This window comes from Labeo rohita, chromosome 18 (genome assembly GCF_022985175.1).
Source record: "Labeo rohita strain BAU-BD-2019 chromosome 18, IGBB_LRoh.1.0, whole genome shotgun sequence".
In the NCBI taxonomy this organism is placed as follows: Eukaryota; Metazoa; Chordata; class Actinopteri; order Cypriniformes; family Cyprinidae; genus Labeo; species Labeo rohita.
The window spans coordinates 24,174,902-24,200,920 of NC_066886.1; the positions used below are offsets into that span (position 1 = coordinate 24,174,902).

Below are 26,019 nucleotides of genomic sequence, written 5' to 3' on the forward strand. Positions count from 1 at the left end.
ATTTGTGTTACTACCAGTTAGTCAAAGCTTAATTTGTTATATTACATTTTCCCAGACTTATTGTACTTCATTTTTAAGCCACGTCATACAATCTGGACAAAGGGACGAGCACACTGACCACTGCTTTTTTATTTATTATTATTATTATTTTTTTTTTTAAATAGGTGTTGAGTTCTTAATTTTGAAAACTATTTAACTGATTTAAAAAGACAAAAACAGTGTTTAAAATAATACTTGAAGATAACACAGTCTATATAAAATGCGTCTTAACCTGTAGTTACTGTGCTTTTTCACGAATGACAAATTTGACAGAATAATACATAGGTTCAGACTAAACTCAATCATATTATCCTATTTGTATATAAACATTTGTATAAAACATTTCTCTAAATGTAAACAATGATACAAAGAGGTGGCCAGTTTCGGAAAGAACGAACATTACCAGTGGTCGGCGCGCGCTCGTCACACCAATGGGCGGGGCATATATTAAAACAGGCGGAGTCTTAACGGAGTGGGCGTGTCTTCATTGTGTGTCATGTCTGCTGTCTTTCTTTCTTCTGCTCCTGTTTTCTGTCGTGCCACGTTGATCGAACGATCTTTAGACTGCAGGTAAGACCTAAACACGATGAACGTGCGAATACAGATATAAAAACACACAATGCAGCTCACAATCTGTATGATTATATTGTCTGTTTCGCGCTTAATGAACTTTAGGTGTTGTTTTGTGTTAGCAATGCTAACTGTGTTCAAAGTGCTCAACATGAATATATGCGATTAATCAAGTGTTCATAAGTATTATTAAGTATGTTTCTTCTGCTGTGTTTTTATATATTGTTCATTAATACGTTAGAGAGGTAACTTATATGCATCAAACAGATCAACCGAGTTCCTGAATAACAAGGACACGTGTCAGTGAAAACCTCGCTTTATTATTGTTATTATTATTTTATTATGTATTGTTATTAAACTATTGTAATTTAAACTGTACCGCTATTAGTATGGCGTATAAAGTTGACCCATCTGAATGTATGCAAAATGATGTGAGCAGTTTGTGCAAAATGAGTCATATTGTTGCAGAAGTGAGACCTAAGCTAGTTCATGATGGTTTTCATTTTGTCTGCTGTATTATATTGATCGTTCGGCCAAACATGATCTGTCCTATCATTCCAAACCTATATGAATGTTTTTCTTTTATTTCTTATGTATATATATATAGAGAGAGAGATTTTGAAGAATGTTGGGAACCAGTTTTGGTAGCCATTGATTCCCATTATATGAACATAAAATAAATAGCCATTTTTCAAAACATTTTCAGGTTTAGGAGTAAATTATAACAATGAATTATGTGTGAAATAAGTGAACGTGTAAAACAGATGATTGATTTTTCAAATAGGGAAATATGGCCATATTTGTAGTGTGGTTGGGTGTTTTGAGTTTGTGCAGTAGCTGACATGATGCTGCTGTTGTTCTGATCAATTAATTTTTTCAGAAATGCTGTTTATACAATGACATAAATACACCTCTTCTATTATGTGTATGGTTTTAATTTCTTATTTAAAATAAATTATGTTATTTAGGTGGGCAACAAGTAAAAAAAAAAAAGACAAGGTAAGATTGGATATTGAATACAAAATGTTGAAACTTTTTACAAATGTCATCATAAAAAAAATGAAATATAAAAATATAAATAGTTTTGGTTAATGTTTGTTTCTGCATGTACTAGAACATTTGTAATATTTTACACTGCATAAATTAGTTAATGTGTTGTGAACAAACAAACATGAATTACCAATGAATACTGGCATATTTATTAATGAACTTGAACCTAAATTGATTTAAAACACTGTAGTTATAGATGTTGTATTACTGTTTTTTTGCTTTAAAACCATATGATGATGGCGTGGAAAGGTTCATTTAAAAAAAAAAATCCCCTCATCCCCTACCCTACTTTGATTAATGTAATCAGATTGTTTTGAATTTTTAGTAGTGTTAATAATGGTAAAGTGTGTTTGTGAGCTAAAGTGATGTTAGTCTTCTCATCACTTATGTTGCTCTCTGCAGCTTCACTGCTTTAGTGTGGATTTATTTACTCTCTTCCTGTTTGTGAACGTGTGTGTGTGTGTGTGTGTGTGTGTGTGTGTGTGTATGTGTGCTCTGTGATTGGTTGGTTCCTCCTCCTCCTTTCTCCATCATCACCATCAGTCTGTCAGCCGCTGGTCGTTCGGTGGCTGTTTCTCGGCTCGTGACGTCATTGAGTGTTTGCTGAGCTTTTGTCTTGACCTGAACACTCACTCTGGTCTGCAGCACTCTGGATCAGGTCAGATCGGACAGACGCACGCGGCACTGGAGCTGGAGAGGCTGCTGACAGCCGCGGGTTTAATGCAGCAGGAGGACGGCAGCAGCGCAGCATCTGGCGCGGTTGGTTGCATTGTGCGTTGATGACCCCTGCTGTGTAGCCGCCCGCCCGTCCGCTCACCCCCACCCCTCCCGTCTCCCCTCTCTCTTTCTCCATCACAGCTCCTGGATCAGCCATGTTTGGCACCGAGTCCTCATGTAAGTAGCCCATCCTCCACCGCGGCTGTCTTTATCCTGCATGTATTGTGCTCTGGCGCGTTTGCGCGTTTCTCTGCTTCTGCTCCTCTGCCTCTGGCATTTCTGTGCGTTTGCTATGTATTGTACTGGATCTGAAGGCCAGGCTGTGGCAAATTCACCTTACATAAACAAAGTGATGCACTCGCACACCTGCGCATTTGCTGTCTGCTGTCGTGTGAGTTATTCATCATCTCATTTGACCCAAGTCTTCTGGCTGATGTTCTGTCAGAGCTGATGAGCATCCAGATAAATGCTCAAAAGCATAGTGTTGCTTGTATTGCTCAATTAGTGTCATTTCGAGAGTTTAAGGCCTGCTTCACTGAACATCCCTTAATGTTGTGCTTTTGCAGTTATTCACCCAGACTTCCTGTTGTGCTGTTTATGGCATGTGAATTTAATGTGTGTGTGTTATTCATCATACTGTACCAGCTTAACATGGGTGCTCTTTTAGATTTATGTGTGCGTTTGTGAGGCTGATGCATAGTTCATCATTTTGTGATTACTGTGTTTTAATATAACTTGATTGCTTGTTGGTTGGATTGATTCATTAGCAGAGAGGTAAATTAGGTTCAGATCTGTTTGAATTGCCACTCCACTAAAGGAAGAACTCCAGTCTGGATCTGAGAATGAGCGCTAGTGATGAACTGAGGTGAGCATCAGCCTCATAAACATCACAGAAGAAAAGCATTGGTATAGGAGCACAGTATGATGGAAAAAAACAACAACAACACAACATTCACAGGCTTGAACGTTATTTAAGGAGAGTTTTGAAGGAACCAAGGTTGCATGTATTTTATTAAAATACAAAAATATCAGTAATATTGTGAAATATTATTAATAGCTGTTTCCTATGTGAATATATGTTAAAATCTAATTTATTGCTGTGATCAAAGTAGAATTTTCAGCATCAGCACTCCAGTCTTCAGTGTCACATAATCCTTCAGAAATCATTCTAATATTTGCTGCTAAAGAAGGATTTCTGAATTTCTTGAAAGCAGTTGTGCTGCCAAATATTTTTTGTGGAAACCGTGATACATTTTTTTACATTGCATTACAGGATTTTCAGGATTCTTTAATAAAAACAAAGTTCAAAAGAACAGCATTTATTTGAAATAGAAATCTTTGGTAAAATTATAACTTTTGATCAATGTAATGTGTCCTAGACTTATAAAAGTATTAATTTCTTTAGAAAATAAAATGTACTGCCCCCATATCATTCTAATATGATGGGCATTTTAATTGGACTAGTCTGCTGATGATTGGACTTGATGGGTAGTTTGATTGTTGGACTAGGCTGGGGATAATTGGACTAGTCTAATGGGTAGTTTGAGCACATTTCCCAGTGTTGGTGAATGTGGCCTGTATCGTCAGGCTGCATGAATGGAGCGTCTGTGTTGGAGTGGCTCTCTCAGCTGAATGAATGAACGCAGCTGCTGTCAGATGGCCGTCGTGTGTTTGGCTGTGTGAAACAGAGCGTCTATCAGACCGATTGTCAGTCAGATGTGTCGTCACGTGTTCACCTGTCGCTCTCATTGACTGAAAGCGAAAGTTCATGCTAAAATAAACGTCCCATCATCATGTCTTTATAAACCCATGTAACTTTCTTATTTCTGTGGAACATGAAAGAAGATATTTTGAAGAGTGATTCAGCTGCTTTTGTCTGTACAGTGAACGTCATTGATGTCCATCAACTTTTGTCTATTGTATGGACATAAAAAAAAGGTGTTTACAGAATAAAGAGTGGTACAGGTTTGTAAGGGCATGAAGCAGAGTAAATGATGACAAAATGATAATAGTTCTCTCATGGTTCTGTGATCTGCTGTCTGTCTCTTCTCTTCTCAGTGCAGTTCTGCTGAAAAGCTGGAGCTGCAGGCTTCACATCAACTCACAGAAATCAATAATGAAAATAATCAATTACACATTGATATACATTTTGTTAAAATATTTATTGTTAGACATTAAATGCAAGATTAAAATGATACATGTAATTAAAGTAATTGAATTGTGGGAGCAGTGGCAGTGAATGGACTTTTGTGTGCTGTTGTACCAGTTAATATTTAGTCTGTGCTTTTGTTTTTATCATTTTCAAATGAGTGATTTTTACTTTTACTTTAAACTGGTAACCAATCATTTGTTTTAGAATGTTACCCTATTTTGCGTGTAATGAATAGCACAAATTACAAAGGCGCATTCACTATATTTTAATAGCATTCAAATTGCACATGGGAAGAGAGCACTGGGCAGGATGTGGAATAACATTTTGTTAATAATGAACTAACTGTTTAATTGTAACATTTTTGAGGGATTTTTCCATCTCATTAGTTGGTTAATTAAATAAATATTTGTCATAATAATGGTTAGTTGCAGCTGTATTGATCGCACTGACAGATCAGCGGGTGCAGTGATGTTCGCTCATCTTACTGACTTGATGTCTTTATTAAGTCTTCCCAGAATGCATGTGGATCGGACAGGTTTCAGAATCACTCATCTGCTGTGATAAGAAAGTGTTTTGCTTGACAGATCAGCCGATTCAGCTGTATATCCTCTGGCTATTTATTGGAATTGTACCAAGCGTAAAACAGGAAGTGATATCATGTGACACTCATGAGGTGTGAATGACCACAGCAGCCTTTAGTGAGTATTAGATGATTGACATGAATGTCTGGCTGATGTTCCTGGATGTGTCGTGTTCAGAGGAAAAATATCATAGTTGTATTAACGTGCTGGTTCAGTTTTACAATGATCCAAAGGGCTGGCTGATTTAGCGTTATTTCTGCAATATAGCATTGTAAAGATGAGATCAGCATGACAGTCACTGAGAATCTATGCACTGCCTTACATGCATGGATTCAGTATAGAGAAGGTTTCTCTGCTAAACTCATTTGCTATTTGTTCTCATGTCTGTTGTTCTCATGTCATTGTTTGCTCGCCGTGTCGGTGTGTATCTGATGTGTGGAGGGATTTGCATATGTTCCTCTCACCTCCTGCTCCTGTCTTTCTGTCTAAATTCATTTGTTTTTGTGTGCTTTATCTACAGTGAGCATGTTCCTCAACACTTTGACCCCTAAGTTTTACGTGGCGCTGACGGGCACCTCATCCCTCATTTCAGGACTCATACTGGTGAGTTTGAGTCACTTGTCAAATACTGTACAATAAAGTGACTTCATTGGGATTTCACTAAAATATAACATATCTGAATGAGTCTCTAGAGGTTGTTTTGTGGCTCAAAAATATTTGTGTTCATCTTTCCCTTGCGGTTTAATAATCAAATTGATTCAGTAGATAAAGGCAGCTCTGTGGGTTTTATTAATTTGTATTTATCAAGTTAGCATCATTACAGAAATTATTTGTTGAGTTAGTTATTGAAAGGAGGAGCTGAATGTATTATCGAGTGTTATTGTTCAGAGAGACCTTTGAACCTATGATGATAATAGACATGTGAAATGTCTCTGTGTTGCAGATCTTTGAGTGGTGGTATTTCAGGAAGTATGGGACATCATTTATTGAGCAGGTGTCTGTCAGTCATCTGCGTCCTCTGTTAGGCGGAGTTGATAACAGCTCACCCAACAACTCCAACACCAGTAACGGAGACACCGACTCCAGCCGGCAGAGTGTGTCAGGTCAGTCCTCTGCTTCACATTACAGTTAATGAACAAACATGAAAAAACTTAAAGAAACACATGAACCTGCTGCTAGAGTTTCATAGAGAACTCATCTTACTGACATTAATACATTGTGGTCGGCTGTTAATCAGTTACTAGGTAAATTCAAACATTGTTAGTCTGAGTTCATGTGTGTATTTGCTAACGTTTTGTATGTGTGTATTTAGAGTGTAAGGTTTGGCGAAATCCTCTCAATCTGTTCAGAGGAGCTGAATATAACCGGTGAGTGAATGTCCTGAGTGCATACTTCATTTGATGCAAAAACATGCCAGATCTTTAACTGTCTAGTAAATGCTGTTAGTATCTGGGATTTGTAATTTGATTTTGAAATTGTGAGCTGCATTGAGATGCTGATGCAAATGTGTTCGTTGCAGATACACATGGGTGACAGGAAGAGAGCCGCTCACATACTACGACATGAATTTGTCGGCACAAGATCATCAGACCTTCTTCACGTGTGATTCTGATCACCTACGGCCTGCAGATGCCAGTAAGAGCAGGATTATGGTCAACAACCAGAGCAATTTAGCACAGTGTTAATGTTTGGAGGACGTTTGTCTAAGTGTGTGTGTGTGTGTGTTGACAGTAATGCAAAAGGCCTGGAGAGAGAGGAATCCTCAGGCTCGGATCACGGCCGCTCATGAAGCTCTGGATCTGGAGGAGTAAGTGTGTTTCTGTGCTTACAGATGCCTGATAACTGATAGTTTAGTTCTATCCATATTATGCCATCAGAAATTTTATTCAGCTTGTGAAATATGTGCATGTTGCTGTGATGTTCTTTCAGAATGTTTAATTCTTCTTTGTCGCCCTGTGCTGTTGGTGTAAACGAGGGACTGTGTTGGTGTATGAATCTGTTATGCTTGTTGTAGTTGTGCGACCGCTTACATTCTCCTGGCTGAGGAAGAGGCCACGACTATCGTAGAGGCAGAGAAACTCTTCAAACAGGCGCTGAAGGTTGGAGAGAGCTGCTACCGGCGCAGCCAGCAGCTGCAGCATCACGGATCACAGTATGAAGCCCAGCACAGTAAGTACACACTCACCAGTGGCGAGCGGTGACTTTTTTTAAACCGGTTATGCTTAGTGCTAAGAGCCTCCCCACCCCCCCTTAACGAGGGAAATACCGTGGCAGGTGTCAATTTAAAAGTGTGCACCTTTCCTGCCTTGTTAGTAACTGAAATTTGTCTCCAATCCTTCTATCATTTCAGGTTTATCCATAGTTATTTGAATGCTGGAAAAACATAGCTGCTTTTCCAGCGTTCCCCATTCTATGTGTCTCTGCTCCGACAGAGTGATTTTTTTTTTTTTTTTTTTTTTTTTTATTCATTCCCAGTGAATAGGAGTTTAAACTCCCAGCCGGGTGATACTAATACAATAACAGACTATGCAAAATGCCAAGAATAATATCTTCAAAATATTTCCAAGTAATGTTGCAAACAACAATAAAATCAGAGAGGAAATCAGATTTTATTATTTCCTCTTTTTTTTTCCTGATGTTTATTATTTACAATTTTATATACATTTTTATTAAAAAAAAATTTTTATTTGCCACTTAGGCATGTTGACAATAATGTATATCTTCAACATTTAGAATATACAGTTAGAAAATATACAGTTACAATGTTTTGAGTTAGTTTTGCATCAAACACAATGTGATTTTCAGCAATTGAAATCTGGCAGCAATGGCTCGTTTTTTTTCGCAGACAGCTTACCTCTCGCATGAAATCAGCTGCATACCAGAAAAACACTGAGAATGCGCAACAATCCTTATGAGTCATAGCAATAATGAGTCATCGAGTCATCGCCCGGAAGCTTCCGTAACTGACGTAGATTTACAGAATATTACCGTTTTTTTTTTTTTTTTTTTTTTTTTTTAAAGGGTTGAATTTTTTTTTTTTTAAGGGTTCAATTTTAGGGATGCAGCAAAATTTTGGCCTCAAAAAAAAAATTGGGTGAAAATGGCGAAAGTATATACTGTGCTGCACTGCCTAGTGCACCCAAAATTTTTCGGTTTAGGTTTCGACCCAAAATTTTCATTTCGATGCATCACTAGTTTATTCAATAGTGTAATGGTTTTTCTGCTGTACAAACTGTATTTCTATCTCCTTACCTTAAAGGAGAAGTCCACTTCCAGAACAAAAATTTACAGATAATGTATTCACCCCCTTGTCATCCAAGATGTTCCTGTCTTTCTTTCTTTAGTTGTAAAGAAATTATGTTATTTCAGGATTTTTCTCCGTATCATGGACTGCTATGGTGCCCTGAGTTTCTAAAATGCAGTTTAAATGCGGCTTCAAGTGATCCCAAATGTGGATGTAAATGATCCCAGCCGAGAAAGAAGGGTCTTATCTAGCGAAACGATTGGTTATTTTCATTTAAAAAAATAAAATTTAAATACTTTTTAATCTCAAACGCTCGTTTTGTCTTGCTCTGCTTGAAGTTGAGGGAGAACATGAGATGGGACTTTTTCGACATACTCTAACTGTCATAAACCAGAAAAAAAGTTCAGGCGGAGTAAAACAAGATGAGCGTTTGACATTAAAAAGAATATAAATTGTATTATTTTTATGAAAACAACCCATCGCTTCGCTGGATAAGACCCTTTTTCCTTGGCTGGGATCGTTTACAACCACATATGGGATCGTTTGAAGCCGCATTTAAACTGCATTTTGGAAGTTCAAACTCAGGGCACCATTGAAGTCCACTATATGGAGAAAAATGCTGAAATGTTTTCCTCAAAAAACATAATTTCTTTAAGACTGAAGAAAGAAAGATATGAACATCTTGGATGACAAGGAGGTGAGTACATTATCTGTAAATTTTTGTTCTGGAAGTGGACTTCTCTTTTAACCCTACACCTAAACCTACCCCTCATACAGAACTGCATTTTTACATTTTCATAAACCTTCATTTTGTATAATTTATAAGCTTGTTTCCTCATGGGGACTAAAAAAGGTCAAAACAAGGCCACAATTTACTGGTATTACTATCCTTTTTCAAACTTTTTGGAGCCAGGAACTTACAGGGGAGAAGATTTTCCAAGGACCCCATCATAATTATTACAGTGTTTATGGCTAAAGTTAATGTGGGTGGGTGTAAAGAACATAATATGATTGTTTTATTGGTGCAAATGGTCCCAATTGTATATGTACTTTTTAATACTACAGCATAATATAATTAAATTTACCATATTTTCTAGAAAGTTGCACCAGGTCAGGAATAAAAAACACTACACACAAGTTGCACTGGTGTATAAGTCGCATTTTAGTATTACTTTCGGAAATAATGTTAATACTGATAACTAAAATGAACATTAAGAAACCTAACAAGCATTATAAACATGTATTTTACTTCCCCTCCTTCCAAATTGTTTAAATTTAGTGGGAAAACTACATTTTTTTTTTTTTTTTTTTTTTTTTTTTTTTTAAACAGTGGTTTACTGAACAAGTTGCTCTTTCTTTAAATACATTCAGTTATAATTAAAATTTTTTTTAGTGATACTTAGTGAACTTAAATTTAATATTTAATAATATACTATTTATTTTTAAAAATGATAATCAACACTTTAAAAAATATGCAAACATGTAAATTGCACAAAACACAGTTTTTAGATTAACTTAAATTCTAAAATTTCTGTCATTTACACAGTGGTTGTCATAACATGTTATGTCATAACAGATTAATTTAAACATTAATTAAATAATTAAGATTAACAGGCAAAGTAAAATGTAATGAGTATTTAGTGTAATACTTCGCAAAATGCTCTTCTCTAGACCTCATTTCTCTAATGAACTAATGAGCTTTGGACACTGATGACTTGCCTGAGGTAAATCATATGCTACGTGAAGTCTTATTTTCACACCGTTTTGTTGACGTCTTTTCGTGGTTAAAACACTGATTAAGCTATTACATGAGGCGTGAGATGTTCATTCATGATTATTCACATTAAAACTTGTACACTCACGCTCAACTCTGCCGTTTGAAAGGACCCCATTTACACTGCACAAGTCTGCTGCCCATTACGGCTCTGATGCGGCCACTGGTGTCATTGCTTGTATTTATAACGGCATGTTTCTGAAGCGCCCCAGAAGCGGCTCTCCGAGGCAGTTATATAGAGATCTGTCATGCCACGTTAAAGACTGTCAAAATGCCATTTACATTACATTTACATTATATTTACATTACATTACATCCCCTCACTCCAAATAATTAAAATTTAGTGGCATCCAAAACAGAACAAAAATAAATATTTTATAAAATAAACATAAACATTACATTACAAACAACATTTTTTTTTATGCTAAGAAAAAGCTAAAGCTGAACCTCGTGGCGGGCTCCTATACCTCTTCTTTGGCATGAGTTGTTTCCATAAGTGAATCATTAGATGTGGTGTAACATTTGCTTGCTAAACTATTATTTATTATGTATAGAAGGCTTTGTACTTCTCTCGTGTCCGAATATCTATTTAAAACAACATCTATCACAAAAAATGTGTTTGTAGAAACACCACAGCATGGTGATGCTCACACTAACCTGCACAACCTACATAAAATACAACAGATAAGTTAAATTGAGTCACCAAATACCTTTTGTATGTTTAGTTGTCTCATTTATTTTAATGATGCCCTCTTGGTCTATGTGAACCTCTTCCTGAAATGAAGAAAAATTCAGTGATGCTGTCTATTTGTTAGATATGAGAAATTTATTTATAGAAAAGCCAGCATAAAAAGGTATGCTGGCTTTTAAATGTTTAAGATTTGCTTATTTGACATTAAATGCATTATGTAAGTCACTTTGGAATGTAAATCAGCATGTTTCAGAAGATAAAAACGTAACTTTTAGTCCAGAAAATACGTATGTATAAATATGTAGTCCGCAATATAGGAAATTATTTTGTGGACTCCCTGACTTTGAGTCATGGACCCCAGTTTAAAAATCCCTGACGTAGGGAATACCAGTGAACACACACACACACGTTGTGTTTCCATGTTTTATGGGGACATTCATAGGCGTAATGTTTTTATACTGTACAAACCGTATTTTCTATGGCCCTACACCTACCCTACACCTTAACCTAGCCCTTTCTCAAAAACATCATTTTACATGATTTATAAGCCTGTTTCCTCATGGGGACCTAAAAAATGTCCCCACAAAGTCAAAATTTACTGGTTTTACTATCCTTGTGGGGACATTTGGTTCCCATAATGTGATAAATACCAGGTACACACACACTTACATCTTTACTGATACACACGCTAATCACTCACACATCATGCACATACCACACACATCACTGATACACACACTCACACACACACTCATGGTAATCACAAACACACCAACACATCACTGATAAATACACACATATGCTAATCACACACACATCACACTTGTTAATGTCACACTCACTCACATGCTCTGAGTGAATGCTTTTAGTGTCATATGTTTTATCTGTTGCCAGATGTCACGCACACTTTGGCCAAATCATTTTACACTTTCACATTCAGTCATTTTCACTTGTACAGAAGTGTTTGCATTCTAGAATTCTGCATATGTATAAGACAGTTATTAATTATATTTATTTTTTAAAGTATAAGAAAAATCATTGTTTGTTTTAACATTGATCTGTATACTCACTGTTATGTGTATGTGTAGTTATTGTGCTATTCTAAGAAGCCCAACTCAAAATCAGTTTTTATATCAATAGATTTCTGTTTCACATAAAGTGAAGTGTAACTGATCCCCAGAGTGTCTTGAGTTAGTCGACATTCATAAAGCAGAAGTAGCTAATCAAGTGTGTGTGTTTTTAACAGGAAGAGACACAAACGTGTTAGTTTACATCAAGAGAAGACTCGCCATGTGCTCCAGAAAGCTTGGCCGCACACGAGAAGCTGTCAAAATGATGCGAGATGTGAGTGCCCTTTGACTCTTGACATATACAGAAAAATGAACCCTCACTTTAATAATACAATCAGCAAACTAATAACTGATAAAGATATTCAGTGAGTGCCCACAATATATATTTATAGATGTTTAATCATATGCAGCTGTGGTGTTGTTCTGAAAATCAGCACAGTGGTGACTGTTCTAGTCTCAGTGCTGCTGGACTCCAATTAGTGAAAATAGTGCACAACTGAGGTGATAATGCAGTTGTGATTCAAAGTGTGTGCATTATACGTCATTAATTCAATAGCCTATTGTCAATTAAACCACACTTTTTGTACATGTAAAACAATTGTGTATGTAGAACATCTGTCTTACACACCTTGCCAATGAACAGCAGACATTTCTAGTGCTTGAGAATGTGAGCTGTTGTTGTGTTTCCTGCAGTTAATGAAGGAGTTTCCTCTGCTCAGCATGTTCAATATCCATGAAAACCTGCTGGAGTCTCTTCTGGAGCTGCAGAACTATGCTGACGTTCAGGCCGTGCTCGCCAAGTATGACGGTATGAGCACCGCAGATCTATCTCACACACGCACACAGAATCTGCCTCTCTCCTTCCTCTGTTGCTGTAAAAGGTGTTGTACAATAGAGCCTGACTGGATTTTGGGGTCAAGTTCTGATATGGTTCAGTCACTTATAACAACGAACAGCTGCTCTAAACTGAGCAACTAGGCAACTAGGTTTGAAAAGAAGCACTTAGGTCACATTTAAAAACAACAGGACAAAAATGCTGGCCACCACACTGAACTAAAGTTTGGAAACAAATGCATAAAACATGCCCACAAATTAATAAGGTGTATTAAGAAATTAAAAAGATGTGGGAAAGAATTATTAATATCTTTTTTCTGATATTTATTTTATTATGTGCAGGCTTTGTAATAGCGCATTCACACATACTTCAGTTTCCATTTCTCTGGTAGCACTGCATCCAATATAAAAGTTTTGCTCATGCAGAAGATAAAATTTGCTTTTTGCGTCACTTCCTTTGGAATATTGGAAGAAAACATGAAGATATGAGAGGAGATGAGCTCTTTGCTGCTCTTGATATATCATAAAACATTTATCTTTGTAGAGAAATATAATTTAACTTCTGAAATTTCTTTCCATGTTCAAGCATTTTGTATTGTTTTCATTTAAATGCATTTTAAAAGTCTGAATGACATTAAATGTCTAATTTGTACATTGTGTATTATTTGCACTAATAATCCCACCAAACACTGTTACCTGTCAGTGGTTGGACTGCCCAGTGGACAGCCCTAGTTTAAGCTGAAGAACCATATCGAAGGGGTTTACATGACTTGTGCTTGTATCTTCAGATACTTGCTATATATTTTGAATTGTCTTACAGATAATGAGTATGTACATCCCCATCATCTCATGTGTGAGTTCTGATGTGAAATGGTTTGTTCTCTTGCATAGACATCAGTTTGCCAAAGTCTGCAACCATCTGCTACACGGCAGCACTTCTGAAGGCCAGAGCCGTGTCTGATAAGTAAGTCTCTGTCATTCATGTCTTGTTTGAAAGTGCTATTTTAATTGCAAAGTAAATTAATGCTATTTAAAAGGTTACTTTCACATTAAAGCAGAAAATGTAATTTAAATCCACTAGCTTTCTACCAGCTTTAACCATCACTTTATTTTGATAGTCTACTTCAGACATTCGACTGACTATAAGTTCTGTTTACACCTGGTATTAAGATGAGTTTTGTTGACACTAAATATAAGCTTGAATGGGATGTAAATATAGGCCGAATGAGTTTGAACAGCCACTAAACACCGCCTCCTCTTTAATGGCCTAATTCAAAAACATTACGGGACTTGTTGTTGAAGTATGTTAGCCAGACAGGATTTAAATGTTGCCGTCTGAAATTGTAAGTTTGGTATGAAGGCGATTTTTTTTTTTTTTTTTTTTTTTTGAAATGAACGTTAGCTGACAAGTAGTTGCAAAGTTATTTAGAGTTAGAAGATTCTTATAAAGTTAGTAGAATTTCTAAAGTGGACTGTCAAAATAAAGTGTTACCCAGCTTCTGCAGTCATTTTATTTTGTTGTAGTTATTTGTCATTTAGCAGAAACTTTTGACCCAGAAAAGACAAACTTGAGCTTTGTGTCAGCTTCACGTCAACGTAACTACATTAGCTGTGTCTCATTTGGAAGGCTGCATCCTCAGGAGGCCGCATTTGAAGGCTGCACACGTCATCGGGGAGGTCTCATTTAAGAAAAGTAACCGTTAAAATTGCAAAGTAAAAAAGAAATTGTAGTATTTTACACCTCACAAGGAATAACGGTCAATTTTATTATGGTTTCTTTTCTTAAATAAGACATCCTTAATGACGTGTGCAGCCTTCAAATGCGACCTCCTGAGGATGCAGCCTCCGAAATGAGACGCAGCTATTGTCACTGCAGCTGGCGACTCATGATAGTATTCACACTGGAAGCGTTTATACAGTATCACAGCACCGGCTCTTCTTTACAAAGTCAACTATAAATTTGTTTTTAGAAATTAGTTATAAACTTGAAAATTTTAAAGTCCTGAAATTTTGTTAACTTGGGCATACTATGTAAATAGTAAACAACAAAAACAGCTCCGATCATGATTTTCTTTTAATACACCATACTTTCACCCAAACGGAACTTAAAAACAAGTTTAAATGGTTCAATCTTCGATACATATTTTTGATTCTTCATTTTCTTTTCTGACATACAATTCAATTCTTGTTAAAACACACAAGACTTGCTTATTCTGTGCATTTTAGCACTTTTAGTGTGAAATCATATTTATTTTTTCCATCAAAGGTGCCGTCACTTTAATTGAGCATGAGCGGTGGAGCAAAAATAGTCTCTGCGCTAAAACCATTGTTTTAGTTCTGCTCCCGTGATGCTCCTGCTTGATGCTCACACGCTGCTCCCAGTGTGAAAGCACTCATTTGTTAACATGCATGTTGAAAGAAATATGCATTGCTCACGTGCCACTCATGCTTGCGGTGTGCCTTACAGTGCACATAAACAGGGTCAAATTGTGCTTAAATGGCCAGTTCATCTCCAACTGGATATTCTGTAATCACTGTCAAAAACATAACTGTTGTAAAGTGTTTCATTGCTCATCATTCTACTCTAAAATAATGCCAGTCTCATGTCTCACATGAACACATGCACGTTCTGATGTGGTTTGTGGTCGTCTGCAGGTTTTCTCCAGAGGCCGCATCACGGAGAGGTTTGAGCACAGCAGAAATGAACGCAGTAGAAGCCATACACAGAGCAGTGGAGTTCAACCCACACGTACCTAAAGTGAGCCACACTCTCATCATCATCATAATCATTCTCTTTGGCCATAATGTGACTCTCATTCTCTCTGCAGTACCTCTTAGAGATGAAGAGTTTGATACTGCCACCGGAGCACATCCTGAAGCGTGGTGACAGTGAAGCCATCGCATACACCTTCTTCCACCTGCAGCACTGGAAGCGGGTGGAGGGCGCGCTCAACCTGCTACACTGCACCTGGGAGGGAAGTGAGTAATAGCAGACCATATAAACTAAATCATTACTGATGGGTCAAATGATGCTGCTGTGAATCTTTAGACATCTGATGAGTCCATCTGATTTAACACAACCCACAATTCTAAAAAAAAAAAAACATCTGAGACAGCAGACTTCTTCCTTTTTGATTATTCTGCCATGTAAAGGCACGTTTTGTTAATATTGCGTTATGACCCAAAAAAAGGGTCTCTTGGATTACTGTTTGTTAGGTATGTAACGGTACACATATGCGTACAGAAAATTTTCGGTATGGGTCTTTCGTTTTGCATGTACATACAGCATTCTACACCCCCCCAACCCCCGGAAATTCAAAGAGTAAATGATGTTTTGACGGTCTTTGATGTGGCATGACAGATCTCTGTATAAATGCCTCAGAGAGCCGCTTCTGGGATGGTTCAGAGACGTGCTAATATAAACACAAGCATTGACTAGAGTGGCTGCGATCAGCTCTGGTGGCCGCGTCAGAGCTGTAATGTGCCGCAGACTTCTGCAGTATAAATGGGGTCCTTTCAAACGGCAGAGTGGAGCACGAGTAAACGCGATTGTTCTTTCCTCTTTACTACTAGTTTTAATGTGAATAGTCATGAAATAACATCTCATGCCTCATGTAATTGCTCAATCACTGTTACAACTGCTGAAAGACATCAACAAAACAGTGTGGAAATGAAACGTCATATAGAATTTGATTTACCTCAGGCAAGTCATTAGTGTCCACAGCTCGTTAGTTCACTAGAGAAATGTCTGGAGAAGAGCATTTCGTGAAATATTACACTAAATACTCATTATATTTTACTTTTACATGTTAGTCTTAATTAATGTATGTTTAAGTTAATCTGTTAGGAAACATTATGACAGCCACTGCGTAATCAAATATATTTTAACCAAAAGAAATTTTATAATTTATAAGTTAAGTTAGAAACTTCATTATCTGCAATTTACATGTTTGCATACATTTGTTTTTTAATTAAGTGTTGATTTATTTTATTTAAAAATAAAGAAATAGTAATTAAATTTAAGTTTGGGTTAAGTTGTTAATTGTAACCTTATAATGTAAAAGGGCTCCCTATAGTAAAGCATAAGCTGAGGTAGATGTTCATCACTAAGAAAAATGTAATCATAACTGAATGTATTTAAAGAGAGAGCAACTTGTTCAGTAAACCACTGTTTATTTAAAAAAAAAAAAAAAAGTTTTTTCTCCCTGCTGTACCGAAATCATACATACCGAACCGTCACATTTGTGTACCGTTACACCCCTACTCTTTGTCTTTTGGTCAAAAATGTTTTTGAACTCAGATCAGATCCGGAAAACATTGCAAGTCAGGTCGATTTATTTGTATTTATTTGTATACACATTGTTTTATACCAGCTTTACAGATAGTCACAATGTTAATGTTTATTAATATCTTAGTTATATCTATCTTAGTTGTCCACATTGATCTGGATAATGGATGATAGTATAGTTTACAGATGGAGACAATATGAACAGTCAAGCAGTTGAGATTTGCTGTATGCATGGCTCGTAAAACCACTATTCCCCTTTACCATCCACTTTAGATTAATAATGAAATGTATTATGTAAAACCTATCATGCAAATTAAATATCAATATTCTGTACATGTAATAATTTATTTACTTAATAACAGCGATTAGCCAGTCAGAAGCTCAGTGTTAAACAGCTATGCGTGTTTTCAAGATTTTCGTGCAAAATGGTTGAAGCACAACTTCTGATTTCTTTAAAAAGATGACAACATAATAAGGTATGATTAGAGTTTAAAGACATTCCACTGATATAAAGTTATTGTGCTGTGTGTGTGACTGTGAGGACGAGGGATGATATTGAGAGAGAGAGACGAGGGATCTGTTTCATTCAGAAATGATCACCCTGTTCTAATTTACGCTAACTGACATTATCAAGTGACTTCGCAAAAAATAAGTTTTGTTTATAACAATTTGGTTTAGTTAAGTCACTGTTATTTCTATAGTGCTTTATACAGGACAGATAGTTTCTAAGCAGCTTTACAGTGATAAGCAGGAAAATAACAGTGTTAATGTAAAATTCATCAATTATAAAACAAATTCAATTTCAGCTGTTAAACAGCTCTACAGATAACAATAGTGTCATTATTCTGAACAATTCAGTTCAAGTTTTGTTCTTATCCAATTGTTATCAGTGCAGTCACATAAATGATATTACTGACAGTTAATTGACTTGAAGACCCCACCTAAGCAAACCAAAGGTCACAATGGCAGTGAAACCAATCTCCAACATCAGGAGACACAAATATAAGGAAAAACCTTTTTTTCTTGTTTGTGTACGAATGCAACAATTCAGTAGCTGCCAAATACACACTAAAACCATTTTTATTAGTGCAGTTACTGTGTGTAGCTTTATGGTAGTCATGTCATTATAAATAAATGCCTGTATTTCTCATCATTTGAAAAGCGAACTTGAATTTAAAAGAAACTGAATAAAAGAATGACCCCCCCCCCCAGCTCTTTTTTTTTTAATATAAAACTTGTTATTGTTACATATTAAAAAAGTCTTCAAGTGAAAATCAGAAATACTGCTAGTGACTCATTATTGCTCCAAGGCTTAGAAATGCATTTTAAAAATCACTTTGTGTTGAATGCTGATTGTTCATGGCCTGATGTTTCAGCTTTCAGAATGATTCCATATCCTCTGGAGAAAGGCCACCTGTTCTATCCATATCCAGTCTGTACAGAGACGGCGGATAGAGAACTGCTACCAAGTAAGAGATTTTCCTGCATCTCACCTGTCGTTTCATGAATCAGCTGCAGGAGCAGATGAGAGTTAGGCTTGTTTCTGAAGTGAGGAGCTCTTGTGCTGTCACATCTGGCATTGACTGCAGCATCCAGATCCTCACTGAATTTATCAGTGCTTTTAGTAGAGTATGTTAGTATATTACGTCTTTTAGGGTAATTATACAAAACATCCACCTTTAGCTTGTGCTTCATGTGTCTTTTTGCTGTGAAATCTATACTGATTTTTGTAAAGTATATGTAAGACTTTACTTGACTTTCCAGACATCATTTATTAGAAAAATCAGTGAGTCTCAAATATGATCCTCTGACTTTTGAGGAGTGTTTTTAAAATAAAAATAAAAAATAAATAAAAAAGTGTTTGTTTTCAGAACTTTTTCTTTCACTGTTCCGCAGTATAGAAATAATCTTCTCAAGCCTTGAGCATTCATTAGTTCGTCTCTCAATCATCATTGTATTGCATTGCATTATATGTTTGAATCATTTATATCATCTTACTAAGACATATTATTGGAGATATAGTCTGACGACTGATATTTATATTATTTTATCTAAGTGTCTACTATACTGTTATGAAGATCTCACTGATTTACATTACAAGCATCAGAATTTGATCATATAAATATCAGTATCTGCAGCAAATTGCTGATTTTTTTCTTACTTTGAGGCTTTGAATAAAATTGAGCCTTTTTCTACTCCCTATTGTTCTGTTCTATTCTATTCTATTCTATTCTATTCTATTCACTATTTTTATACTATATGAGGCATAAAAGCTTGATGGATCAAATATGATGTGAAACACAGAACTCGTGCAACCTCTTAAAAAAATTATGTTATATAACTTTTATATTTTTTATTTGAACTTTGACTTTCATTTCATATGCCAATTTCTACAGGGTGAAAAGAGTACTTGGGTAAATACTGACACAGCCTCATGCTTCTCTAAACCCATGCTGTTTTTTAATATCAACTACAAGCTCCAGAAAAGATCTACAAATGTATTGTACTAGCTGCTATATTCTTCTGAGGTGATATGATAGCTTTGTGTGAGGAGCTGTTTGAAAAATTGAGTCAGTTCATTCTTTTCAATGAGCCTGTTTACATATCACATTGACAGAAAGAGTAAAGGACGTCTGGGATTTTTTTTTTTTTTTTTTTTTTTTTTTAATATGTGTGAGTGTAGTTGAACTTGTGTGATCACTGATGCACTGCTCTATAGCAGCAGAAGTAGTTAACCCGACTGTGTGTGTTTGTGTGTTTGTGTGTGTGTGTGTGTGTGTGTGTGTAAGCAGTGTTCCACGAGGTTTCAGTGTATCCTAAGAAGGAGCTGCCGTTCTTCATCCTGTTCACCGCGGGTCTCTGCTCCTTCACGGCCATGCTGGCGCTCCTCACGCATCAGTTCCCAGAGCTCATGGGAGTGTTTGCTAAAGCCGTGAGTGTCACACACTTCAGTACCGAAGACAAACACACCACTGTTAAAGGGGTTCTATTATGCTCTTTTACAAAGTCTTGTTTTTGTTTTGGGGGTGTACTAGAAGATGCTCCCATGCTTGGTGGTTTGAAAAACGCATTATTTTTTTTACATAATTTACATTATTACAATACCTTTCTCCCCACCCTGGCACAAATGGCTCGATTAGTTCCGAGTTTAATGAAGGCCCGCCTTCCAAAAAACTAAATGTGTTAGCTGTCCCACTGCTTTGCGATTGGCAAACAACTTAGACGGTGTTTCCGTCTTGCTATGCCCTTTGCCAAAACAGTTAGCGCAAGCTGGATTAAAGTGATTCTTACATTTTAAATATGGATATTTTTCTTACAAAAACGCATCGATTGCTACAGGAGGCCTTTATTGACCCCCCCCGGAGCCATGTGAGGCACTTTTTATTATGGATTGATGCACTTTATTGGACTTGTTTTGGACTGATGAATAGAAATGCCCGTCTATGCCATTCTAAAGCTTGGGAGTGCCAGGATCATTTTTAATATAACTCTGATTGCATTTGTTTGAAAGAAGGAAGTCATATACACCTAGGATGCATGGAGGGTGATTAAATAATACACTACAGTAGTGTTGGGTCCTATCCTCAGCCTGCAAGATTGCCGATACATGATATTATCGTGCTAATTTATTTCATTGCCCGAAACCAGCTCCAGCATAAGGCTAAAAGCAGCCTAACATTATCAAAGAACATCATCACTGATTAGCCTAGCCTAGTCTAGTGCATAAAAAAAAAACACTTTTGTTATAAGTGAAGCTATCTAACTTATACTATATGATGAATAAATCTCTTATCACACATTGCACACATCTGCGGCGCGTTACGCCTCCAACACGGCAACCGGAGTAGATCGTGGCCTCTGCATGTGTTTCAAGCCAATATACTACACACGTCTGCGGCGCGTTACTGCTCTGAAGCGTCCACTCTAGTCAATGCTTGTGTTTATACCCGCCGCGCTGCGGCTCGTTGAAGCGGCTCTCCATGCTGCATTGCTAAAGTTAGGCTAATCCCCCACCTCGTCCCTACCCACCCCCAAAAATCCGTAGGCGGGATTTATTTTAATTATATTCTAATGGGCCGCATTGTGACATCATAACATTCGGAAAACAAATGCTGTAGTCCAAAGGAGCCGTTAGTTGTAGTTCTTGCAAAGAGATTTTTAACAAAATATCTCCCTGTGGAGTGTCCTTTGAGATTTGTAACTTTGTAGATGTTTTTTATGCCCTAACAAACACACCACACACTGACTAAAATTCAAAAAGTGAAAAAGCATAATAGGACCCCTTTAAAGGCTTTTCATTTACATCAACACTGACATCAACATCTGTTCAGTATCATCAGCTCTGATGAAAAAGAGTTTGAATGACACTGATGTGCAACATTTTTAAAGAAAACTCATCATTCTCATATTTGCATTTGTAATGTAAATTTCTAATGTAGTCCTGAACAACTCATCTTAAGAAAATATGACCAAGTTCAGCTCTACCATGGGTAAATTGTCACTGAACCAAAATTTCATTACTCTCCACATGTTTTTTATGGTCCAGTTTTATAGAGACTCGTGTTTAATAAACTCTGAGTACTACAGCTGACATATAATCAGCTGGATTTGAGGGATACTTTCAGTAGAAGGAGGTTCATCTTACTCCATTGCCTTCTATTGTTTTTTTAGTGTGAAATTGTTTTTCAGAAATGAATTAGCATATAAAATGCACAGGCAGCCAGTCATCAAGAAATCAAAAATACTTAAATCTACAAACACACCATCTAAAGATCTTTCACAGTTTCATCTGTGTTCCAGTCTGAAAAAAAATACTAAATGGTGTAGTATTGGATCACTTCATGTTTTTGCTTGCTGAAATTGAATGACTTCCATTTTTGATTTTAAACTTACTTTAAAAAAGATTCATTACAATTGTTGGGAAGGAATGACCAATCAGTTCATGGGTTACTGCGTACATCCATAACTTCAGTTCTGGTTGAGCCGACTGCATGATGCATTGGTTTCTCCAGAATATGGACTGAATTTAACTTGGCTTTGTTTGAAGATGATACAACATGTAAGCCCATTTATGATTGTCCTTTATTGAATGTGTCATGACGAATAATTAATAAGATATTGTGAGTTCGTTCAGGAAGGTAAATGGCAACACTAAACCCAGTACCTTGCCTAACCCATTTATTTAACACATGCCCACACCTGTACAGTTCATTACTGTGAAGATTATGCCAAGTAATGCCCTGTGGTCGGGCTGTGTGTTCATTGCACTGATCTTTTGTTGGACCTTTTAAATAAAGACTGTTATTTCTAATTTCTGCCTTCTGTGTCCTGACCGACACATTAGTGAGAGAGAGAACAAAGCTACACTAAACCAGTCTAAACCACTAAAAGACAGTCCTAAGCAAACTCAGTTACAACAATATTGTGTTACTCTTTAAAAAAAAGTAACTGTTACTTAGTTATTTGTTATGGAAAGCAATGCTTTGTGCTACTTGTGCGTTACTTTTTCTCATGTAGGCTGGGCTTGCTTGTTTGTTTGTGTGTTCAAAGTAATTTTTAAATATACAAGTTCTGTTTTTGACAAATGTAACAGCACTTTCACACCAGAAGTGACATGAGTAAGCCTCAGGCTGAAGGAAATGTAAATTCACATCTGTACAGTAGAGGCCACAGCTCAAACAAACCTTTTCGGCTATGCTACCATTCTGGATTGCATGAAGAATAGGGGAACAGGAGAAAAAAGTTTAACACTCTTCAGCAGTTTAAAAAATAAATAATAAAAATGTTTTGCTTATTATTAAGGTTAAATTGGATCATCCAAGGTCAGCAGCAAAGACATTGGTTTAAAAATGGGAATAAATACATAAAAGATGTGTTATTTAACATATTTAATTACTTGTAATGCATTACGCCTGCTCATTTGTAAACCATTTTGGATCAAAGTGACATGAAAATCATATCACCCAAAATTAGACCTTATTTAATTGTGTGTGTGTGTGTGTGTGTGTGTGTGTGTGTGTGTGTGTGTGTTTTGAAGCTTTTCATTATATTCTTGAATGTCATTTAATATGGAGGCCACCTTGACTGAGATTTGTTTTCAGACTGCAGATATCTCACTTGCTTCTGTCCATTTCTGTCTTGTCTGTCACAGTTCCTGAGCACCCTGTTTGCCCCGCTGAACTTCATCATGGAGAAAGTGGAAAGTATTCTTCCCTCGAGTCTGTGGCACCAGCTCACGCGGATCTGATCTCATGGATTTGAATTATTATTGACTGAGGTGCCAAGTTCTTCAGAAGTGCCCGATAGCCAGAAAACAAGTGAAACACAACCGACATCAAATGCAAAAGGAATTTATTCCCCCCCTTAATCTCCTGTAAATCTTTTCTGTTTAAAACTTTTAAACGCCATCAGTATATTAAGAAAAAATAAAATGATTTCTGTACTGCTGCAAAAAAAAAAAAAAAAACTGTCTCTATTTTTGAAAATCCTATTCTCCGTTTTGACTATTGCTGTTCTCAAGTTTGAAAAATTGTCTGAAATCAGCAGAATTGACAGGTGTGGGCTTTTTTTACACACATAAACACTTAAGTGCAATCACCAGGCATATTTGTGAATCTTTTCCTGTACATTTGTGCATCACATGACACATTTGTGGATTCTTAAACATTTCTGCACAGATCGTGACCTCCACTTCCTGACTACTCTGGCCAATTAGCACTCAGTTTATTGTTTAAGCCCATATCAATGCTGACATGAACAAATCACATTGTTTTACATTCAAAGCAGCACCAGACTATAGTAGAGCTCTGTCTTTGACTTGACACATCATGATTTTTTATATTATAATGTGCTATTCTATGTGTCTACACAGCTGGTGCTGATACATGCCATCCATTTTTTTAGCCTTCATCTCTGAATGGATAAAGGAGTGATATATTTTACTGTTAAAATACATCACATTCCCTGGCCTGTCATCTCTTTTATACATTGAGTTGTCACTTATATCAAACATTGGTTTGATTATCTGTTTAGATCAGGGGGGTTCCAAACTATGCAAGATATTTTTTTAAAATAATTTACTTACTGAGTATTAACACTGTGTGGAATGTGTAATTTGAACACTGGGTGTCGCTATCACACCCAAATCACATAGAATCATCGGGATTAGTGTATCCTGTTCAACACTGTTTCTAAAACATGCACATGCTAAAATCCACGCCCAACCTTAAGATATATTAGGTTTTTGAATTTGACATGGAGGAGTGTTTAGCTCCACGTTAGGGTCAGCAGACGTACACACTATTCGGTGTCCGAGCATAGCAGGTATGTGGAAATCTAAGTAATTCTTGCCGCTCGCCATTCTCAGACTGTTGCTCTATTATGTGTTAATAACAATCATTAGGGGGCTTTTGAAACTTCTGCGCACAATTTAAAATCATTTGCCACGTGTAAATTATACATCTAATTACTAAGGGGCGTCTCCGTCATGGTTTTAAATAGTTTTAGACTGTCCAATCCATAATTTAATAGGCTGACTTCCTGGAGGAAGACTAGAGCTACTTCAGGACTAAATTGTGTATTAAACCTACCAGGAGGCAGGTTTAACTTCAAATTAACGTTGTGTTTCCAGTTTTTGAACAATGAAGCCTGTGAACAATAAAATATGAACAATGAAGCCTATGAAAATAAATCTGAACTGTTAATCATTTTGATCTTTTATTTAAAAATGTAATTAATTATTATTTAATAATAATAATAATAATAATTAAATAAAAAATCACAAAACTGTAATCTTTCATTAAAGTAAAATGGAAGGAATGTGAAATGTCATTATGGCAGAATGTTTTTTTCTAATACCCATTGGCCACAATTAATGGCATCCTTCTATTCAATGGTTCAACGTCCTTTTGCCAGTTTAACAGCTACTGCTGATGAGGTTGGAGAAAACCTGACGAGAGATCAGAGACCATTCCTTCATACAGAATTTCTCCAGATCCTTCAGATTCCCAGCTCCATGATAAACTCTCTCCTCCTCAGATTTTTTTATAGGGTTCAAGTCAGGAAACTGGGACGACCATGGCAGAACCTTCGTTTTGTGCTCAGTGACCCATTTTTGTGTTGATTTTGATGGTCCTTTTGGATTATTGTTCTTTTAGAATATTTAACCATGGCTGCTTATAAGGCTTTCTGACCCCAAGACTCAACTGTTTTTCTGCAGTTATCCAGCTGTGATCCTCGGATAGTCTTTGGTCACTTAAACTATCTTCCACACATTACATTTAGACAATACAGACACAGACAATATATTATTTATTGTAACTTTATTATTGTTCTAATGGTGGAAATGTAAATGTTAAATGCTTTAGCACTTTTATTTATTTATTTATTGACTTTTTATTTTGTGCTGTTTTCTTGACTTCATAGTTTGTGAAGTTCAACAGTCTGTTGCAGCACATCAAAATGATATTCTGTTTTTTTTTTTTTTTTTTTTTTTTTTTTTCTCATTGTGATCAATGATAATTTGGCCTTTGTGTTGCTTCATATAAATATAATAATAATAATAATATTCCTGTAAAACAGAAAGTCATGGCTGGATAATTTTATGTACCTAGCCACCCTGGTATGTTAAATAATGTAAATATGAATGAGAATATAGATCTTCAGAAATTTTTAGAGAGTTTTATGAAAGATAATAATAATAACAATAATACAGATTTATTTTCAAAACCATTGATCATATTTTCTTCTCAGTTGCATACAATTTTAAGCTTTTCTTGGTTCATTCCATGTTTTACAGACAACCTGTCATGCTAATTCAGATTAGTTTATTTTAGTTTAGGACTCCATAGTCCAGGAGTTAGTAATCTGCACTTAATCTGTGTTTCAGAAAGCCATTTTTTAAACCATGATTAACTATTCTAGATTAAGCCTACTCCTGGTTTAATTTAAACCCTGCCCGGGAAACCGCCCCTATATGAAATTAATTTTACATAAAATGTTCTATTTTAT

At 36.3% G+C, this 26,019-nt stretch overlaps 1 protein-coding gene across 4 annotated transcripts; it reads left to right on the forward strand.

Moving 5' to 3' along the window:
* The first annotated feature begins 502 nt into the window (after window positions 1–502).
* LOC127181033 (suppressor of tumorigenicity 7 protein homolog) lies at window positions 503–23,496 on the forward strand. Of its 4 annotated transcripts, none has more exons than XM_051135513.1 (16): window positions 503–609; window positions 2,305–2,553; window positions 5,630–5,712; window positions 6,053–6,212; window positions 6,422–6,476; window positions 6,629–6,744; window positions 6,841–6,916; window positions 7,124–7,278; window positions 12,065–12,162; window positions 12,582–12,696; window positions 13,614–13,686; window positions 15,378–15,480; window positions 15,551–15,701; window positions 18,387–18,479; window positions 19,803–19,942; window positions 23,162–23,496. In XM_051135513.1, exons 2-16 carry the CDS (start codon window positions 2,532–2,534, stop codon window positions 23,255–23,257), a joined length of 1,536 nt encoding a protein of 511 aa, XP_050991470.1. In that variant the 5' UTR covers window positions 503–609; window positions 2,305–2,531; the 3' UTR covers window positions 23,258–23,496. The 4 variants fall into 4 exon arrangements, with proteins under 4 accessions (XP_050991470.1, XP_050991468.1, XP_050991469.1 ...); XM_051135511.1 differs by having other exon boundaries at window positions 19,800–19,942; window positions 23,162–23,494; XM_051135512.1 differs by having other exon boundaries at window positions 517–609; window positions 2,203–2,553; window positions 19,800–19,942; window positions 23,162–23,494.
* Window positions 23,497–26,019: the final 2,523 nt, after the last annotated feature.